This window comes from Berghia stephanieae, chromosome 11 (assembly GCF_034508935.2).
Source record: "Berghia stephanieae isolate SIO BIC M18660-M18661 chromosome 11, UCSD_Bste_1.3, whole genome shotgun sequence".
NCBI lineage: Eukaryota > Metazoa > Mollusca > Gastropoda > Nudibranchia > Aeolidiidae > Berghia > Berghia stephanieae.
In genome coordinates, this window is record NC_088370.1 from 7,335,499 (window position 1) to 7,342,998 (window position 7,500).

The 7,500-nt window shown below is 39.4% G+C and overlaps 1 protein-coding gene across 1 annotated transcript in view; it reads right to left on the minus strand.

The window, feature by feature from the left end:
• Positions 1 to 5,621: 5,621 nt before the first annotated feature.
• The window catches only part of LOC144956631 (O-acyltransferase like protein-like), a 3,894-nt gene continuing 2,015 nt past the window's right edge, over positions 5,622 to 7,500 (minus strand). The window contains exon 1 of the mRNA XM_078887260.1: positions 5,622 to 7,500. This exon is cut by the window's right edge and continues 2,015 nt beyond it. Within this exon, the coding sequence (XP_078743386.1) occupies positions 6,721 to 7,500 (780 nt within the window). The 3' untranslated portion in view covers positions 5,622 to 6,720.

Genomic DNA, 7,500 nt, shown 5'->3' on the forward strand with positions numbered 1-7,500 from the left:
TACCTAAGCGCACAGCATCTATACTCATTGACGTGCATTATAAAACGCTTTGAAGACATAAGTTACTCACAGCCTCAATGCGGTATTATATTATGTCTGGACGAAACACAATTTATGGACGCCATTTATGTGAAAGTAGTCCTTCAGAGCCATTGGGCCTATGGAGCGGTTTCTATAGATAGAACGAAGATGACGTCACTCAAGCCTTTGTTATTGTTTTTTGCCATCCGCGTTTATGAGTAATGCTCACTGAACTGTATTAACCCGACTATAAACGTTCATGGATACACACAGTTTTTTGTGTTGGTCATTTATACTTCCGGATGGCAATGTTATGAGCTTCTTAGCCAAGCGCATACTATCTACAGCGTGGGCGGGGGGGGGGGGGGGGGGGGGGGGGGCAGAAAAAAATCTCGACTGCACCCTGGATCGATCTTTGTCCCTTTGCGTGTGAAGCGAGTGCACTACCAACTAAGCTATCGGGTTCCCCTCATTGACACGATACCTGAGATTCATTTCTCGTGATTACGGTGAAGAATAAACACCATTTCTTTTTTTTTTTTAATGAGCTTTTATATAGAGCAATATTCATTAAACGCGCTCAAACCGCTTTATAAAGGGTCCCTCACCAATAGCAATACGTAACTTGTAGAACGAGACATGACGCCTGTTAGGCGATATGACAATTAACAATTCTTACATTCCAAAAAAAAAAAAAAATCTCAATGTTTGAGTTCTTTGTCTCTTTAATTCTAAAGTTTTCGTTGTCCAATTCATCCCGAAATATCACCATTTTCAGACGGTGTGTCACATTAAATAAGATAAATAATGAAACGTTTAAAAAAAAAAATAAATAAACCGGATTACAAATCAAGGGATGTAACTCATTAAAATATCTGCCTTGAATTTAAGAGGCAATTCATTACGCTTGACAAATTAGTGTAATTTTATATTACGTGTCAGAGAGTAAATTACGGAACGAATGGATGTTCTGAAGTATGGGACGGTTAAATTAGTTGTAAATTGTATTACTGAACGGCCTTTAAAGGTTTGCAACCAAAACGTTCGATTTTTATGGACATTTGAAATTTTTACCTCCCAATTTTATACATTTCTCATTGTTTACCAAGGCTTAAACACGATGTGTCCTGACCGTTTGATTCACAAAAAGCGTGTTCGATCAAAAGGATATCGCTGCAGTGTGTATTTTTTTCTCTCTGGCGAACGATTTAAAATCTTAATAAGGGTGGTTGAAAAATTCTCGCCTGAATTTCACTACGAATGTTTGTTTTTCATTGATTATTTCCCTTTGATCACGCAGGGTATTTCGAATAATTATTCTTTGCAGAGCTGCCTTCTGTAAAGGTCACAATAAGTAGTAGTAGTAGTAGTAGTAGTAGTAGTAGTAGTAGTAGTAGTAGTAGTAATAGTAGTAGTAGTAGTAGTAGTAGTAGTAGTAGTAGTAGTAGTCTGAATGACGCTTGCTGAGAATTGTGTGATTTAGTCATGGTCGATGAGTATAGCTGCTCTCTCCATCCATGTTGTTAATTGTTTGCATTTGGTCACGGTCCTGGGCCAGAGTTTTGAGGCTGTCAAGATCTTGCTGTGACTTTAGTACGGAGGACACTGCAGTATTTCTTAGTTCTTCAGATATTAATTCGGCCTCATCTGAATCTAAAAATTTCTTATATGTAGAGAGATCCTGGTTCAGGGTAGTTACTATTGATGTTGGTGCAGTGGTCTCCCTACATATTTGTTGCCATGAAGGAAATATTCTGTCATTGCAGTTTTGGCTGGGATGTTATCTTTTGTTCCGCCTCAGGACAGGCCACAATAGACTTAAAAAGCATACGTGAACATACTGGAATAACCCAGGCGTCAGCCGCAGTGCAGCGCCGCAAATTGAGCTAGAACGAGGTGACTTGCTCAAGGCCACACATCGCAGTGGGTATTCGAACTCGCTACCTTTCTGGTACGAGGCAAAGACCGAGAGAAGTTGGGAGAGAGGTTGCCAGGCTTCTGTATCAGCAGGTGATGGCGGCCAAGACCCGGTCTAACGTCGCTTCTTCAGTGTCCCACATGTACACGTTGTGGCAACGAGCCCGAGACCGCAGAGAATCTAGTCGAGCGTTGGTTGTTGTGACGAAGCTTCTGGGCGGGTTACCTACTTTGCACGAATGCGGCGAGGAATTTGCGACTTTGATAATACAGCAGTGTCACGCTATTAACCCACTCAGCCCTAATACCGACTATTTCCGTACTTTACCCCGGGTTACTTTTACCCCATGCCTATTTATTACATTTTTTATGAGACAAATCTGTATCTGTATAGTTGGCGCTGAAGAAACCAATGGTCTGGTTGTATTTCACCGGCGTCCTCATTGGGCGCGGGCCCATGTCAGTCGGGCCTTGAAATCGTTTAGGTGTGGTGCCATGATGACCAGTTCATCCAGCCCATTCCACTCCGAGATAGTTCTAATGAAGAAAGAATTTCTGTAGTTTTGTGTTCTTGTCTGTAGAATTAAGAGTTATTCTAAATAGTATCAAAGCTCATGTTTTAAGGATTTGCATGTTAAAGATAGTTGAATACAACTTTCTATGTACTTGTTCATTTTTAATACATTTTAAAACCTAGCAAAAGTCTCTAGGATTGAGTGAGTTGATGCGTTCAGACGTTTACCATATTCTGCCCAGACATGAACAAGTTATCCTGTTCCTCCTCAGGACAGGCTACAATAGAAAATTCCGACATCCTTCTTCTTCCTGTACTGTATGACTTTATATCTGGAATCCCGTTTTGAAGATGAAGGTACTTTTTGAGTTCTTCTAGTGGGCTGAAAAGTTTTTTTTTATGTAGAAAGGTTGCAGAAGGCCATTTCTCTTCTCTTTAGGTTGAGTATTTTATGCATCGCTGCAGTATATGCTCTGCATCTTCCACCTCCTCATTATAGGAGACGATGTTACAAGATTTTTTTTTTCTTTTTGGGAGGGGGGGGGGGGGGCAAAGACGAAGGTATTTACCGATTTACGGCCAGGTACTCATTTTACACCTGAGTACGATTAGAGAATGTGAGTAAAGGGCCTTTTCCAATGACTCAACTATGTGCCGCTCATATAGGTGTTATTTCAGGATGAAACTAGGTGGTTGACATAGAATCTATAGAGTGAAAGAAAATTACGTCACTCAGCTCTTTCTACTGTTTTTAGCCAGCCATTTTTATGAGTAGTTCTCACTACATTCCATTTATCAGACTTTACACAGAGTTTTGTGCGTTGGTACGTTATATCCGCCTGGCGGATGTTGTGGGTAATTGAACTGGGCGCATAATATTCGGGTCTTTATTTTTCGAAAATGGTTTGTACATTTATCTCCCTTTCTAACCTCCACTGAAAAACATGATTCATCATTATCATCCCGGTTACCGGGATCTGGTATAATACAGAGTTAGGGGGTCATGATAGCTCAGTTGGTAGAGCACTCGCTCCACACGTAAAGGGGCTAAGATTGATCTTGGGTGAAGTTGGGATTCCTTTTCTGATCCCACTGTCTACACAGCAGTGATAGGGAAGCTAGATCTGTAATATCTGGCGAAAAGTACTTTGCGATAGACAAGCGTCTTACCCAAAGGATAGCAAGAAAATGCTATTGTTCTTTTAACGCTTTGGAAACCGGGATAAAACTCCGGTTTTATGGGCTGGGCTCCGAAGGATCCCTTTTTAAATTAATACCTTTTGATTTGGTGTGGCTATGTGGTCTAGTGGTATGACACTCGCTTTCGGATCGGAAGGGCCATGATTCGAGCCTCGCTCGGCGCATAGTCGAGTCTGGAAAAGGGTAGTTACTCACATTCTCGCACCGTATTCAGGTGTAAAAATGATTACCTCGCCGTTAACAGCGTTGTCTCTGTCGAAAAAAATTACAATATCGCCTAACAGGCGTCATGTCCCGATCTACGTGTTACGTGTTACTGTTAGTCAGGGACCCCTTGTAAAGCGCTTTGAGCACGTTTAGTGGATTTTGCACTGTATAAAAGCTCAAATTTTTTTTTGTTCATCGCAAATGGGAAATGACTATATGTACATTAAAAACCGTTTTTAAAAATCTTATAAGGAAAGGCTCTCGTGGCTTTTACAAACTTGTTGCAATGGGAAGCAGAAGTCATGACGTCATACCTCCTTCTCCTCCAGTTCCAAACTCTTCGGAAATGTATAAATACTCCACCGGACAGTGAATATCCAATGGATAGGTGACACAGTGAATCATTAGGTGGAATAAATATTTTAGTAGCAGGATGTAAAGGCAGATTCTTGGGATGACAGGGCGACGATGAATGATCTTTATTGACACCCAGCATATATTTGGGACAGCGAGGCTCACCGGTACAGCCAGGGGCGTGGCTATATTGGTTGATTTGGTGCCTGGCACCGCATCCATCTTTTAATAATGGATTACAGCATTTAAAAAAAAAAGAAAAAAAAAAAAAGAGAAGTGGTATATTCCTCTCTTACTTATTTGAGTAGGTCTTTTCTTTAATTTTTCTTTTTTTTATTATTTTGTATTTACAAACATAGCATGTTTTAACTCACTCAATCCTAACACTTTTACCCCATGCCTATTTATTACATTTTTCTGAGACAAATTATAGGCGTAGTATCAAAGCTACTGTTTTTAGTTTTTGCGTGTCAATGATAGTTGAATAAAACTATCTATATACATACTCATTTTTAATACATTTTTTCCAATCTCAAAAAGTACCAAAAATCTCTAGGATTGAGTGAGTTAAGTCATTTTTCTCTGATTCTGGCACCACCCTATACTATAAGCATCCTTTGTTTCTTACGCAACAGGTACCAAGTTCGACTACCCGCTTCTTATGTGGCCTTGAGCAAGGCACCTTGCCCTAGCTTACTTTCCGGTGCTGTACTGCGGATAAGGGCTGGGTTATTCCAGTCTTCTCATGGAACGACAAATTTCCCCTTGAGGATGAATAAACGGAATTTTATGTATTTATTTAGGCATTTTATTCATTTTATCTATATTTTTTTAAAATATATTTTTTATTTCATTATTTATTTTTATACCAGACAATAAGATACCATCACTCTGAAACCAGACGACCAATTACACAATGAATTGTTCCTTTACTATAACAGACTGGTTTCATACTTCCAATGATATAGGAAACAGTATTTTAACGTCACGGTATTGTTTGCTATAATTATCATCATCGCTGAAAGGATACATTGGCGAGAGATAAATAAAGGGACCTAACTCGGGTTAATTTTTTTCTTCAAAAATATTTATTAAATTATGTCCCTTGTTTGAATGACATCGTGAACGTTGAGATGATGATTTTGATGATTATGATGATGACAATGATAATGATGATGATGAAAATGATAATAATGATAAAATAATAACAATGTTAATAATAACAATAATAATAATGATAATAATAATAATAATAATCATAATAATAATAATAATAATAATAATAATAATAATAATAATAATAATAATAATAATAATAATAATAATAACAATAATAATAATAATAATAATAATAATAATAATAATAATAATAATAATAATAATAATAATAATAATAATAATAATAATAATGATAATAATAAAGACACAGAGGTCGTGACGTCACACCTTCCTCTCTTCGGGTTCAAAACTCATTGGAAGTGTGTAACCAGCCCACTGGAAGACTAACAATGAATAGGTCACATATGGAATCAATGGGTGTCATAACTATTTTAGTAGCATAATATACTATCGGCCAATTCTTATGATGACAGAACGTAATAGATCGAGGATGGATGATCTTTTTGACGACCAGCATTTATTGTAGACTAGGAAATAAGATGTCATCACTCTGACAATAGACGACCAGTTACACAAAGGTATGTATCTAGTCCTCTGGTGGACTGATTTCACACTTCCAATGACATTGGAACCAGTGTTTTGACGTCATTTAGACATTTAATCCAATACGAATTGTCATCATGGTTGCAAATACATAAGAATATGAATTAGATTTGATACAGCCTTACTTGGTGTATCTATCACATTCTGTTTGCTTTGGCAAACTATGTTTCCTCCTCTCTCTCTCTCTCTCTCTCTCTCTCTCTCTCTCTCTCTCCCCCTTTCTTTCTTTCTCTTACTCTATTTCTACATCTCTTTAACACACTTCTCTCTCTCTCTCTCACTCTCACTCTTTCTCTCTCTCTCTCTTTCTCTCTCTCTCTCTCTCTCTCTCTCTCTCTCTCTCTCCCTCCCTCTTCTTTTCAGCATTACATATCATCTGCTCGCTAAAGCTCCATATAATACCACACACACACATACACACACGCATATAAAACAGATATAGGATTAAATGAACACAAAACACACATTCTTTCACACACCCATACACATACATAGACAAACGTACACATTATTATTTTCTCTCTCCATCTCTATCTATCTGTCTCTACCTCTCTCTATCCCTCCCTCTCTCTCTCCCCTCTCTCTCTCTCTACCTCTCTCCCTCTCTCTATATATATCTCTATCTCTCTCTCACTCTCTAACTCTCTCTCTCTCTTTCTCTCTCACCCTTTCTTTGTCTCTTTATGTATTACACAGGTGCTGATCCTTCTCTACTCTCTCTTTCTCTCTCACAATACACACAAACACAGACACAAACATACACACTCAAATACACAGACGCATCATCATTTTCTTTCCTTCCTAATGAACGTTTTTTCAAGCCCTAACATGGGCGACTCTAAGACCAAGACTCCAATAAAAGCCGACAGGTTGACGAAGACGAGCAGCCCCAAAAAGTAAACCACAATGGTGGTGTCATTGAAAGAGAACAGCGTGTCCAGATTCCCGTAGAACACGTACACGATACAGATATGGATCAGGTACGACATGTAGGTCAGTCGCCCTAGAACCACGAACGGTGACCAGGACAGGAGAGCATTCACTGGACCTCCGTAGCCAGCAGAACAGGAAATGATGACCCAGGAGACACAAGCTCCCCACACAGATCTATTGACGGCGTTGTAGAAGTCTGAAGCTCCTTGCGTTGATGGATGATCTCCTGTGATATCTCCATACAACCCATAGACAACTGCCAGACCAGATGCAGCGGCAGTAATCCAGCCCGATATCACTAGCCATGTGGGCATTTTGAATTGTCTCCCTTTGGTCTGTGCAAGAATGTATCCAGCCATAACTCCAACGATGAAAGGACCTATTCTACACCACGGAACGACGTAATAATGTTCCATCCATTCCCCACCGCTTGCCCGCCCTGGCACGGGTTTTAAACTGCTCGAGGTCGCTGGCCATTTATTGTGATGTGACAACGCGCCTGTGGTGATCCAGGATGTTAAAAGAAACACGAAACAGCTCAGAAATCCGAGAGCTCTGTGGAAAAAGAAGGGTATCAACATGAGTGGACTCAAAACGAAAAACTGCATATCGTTTGCGAGATACCACGAATG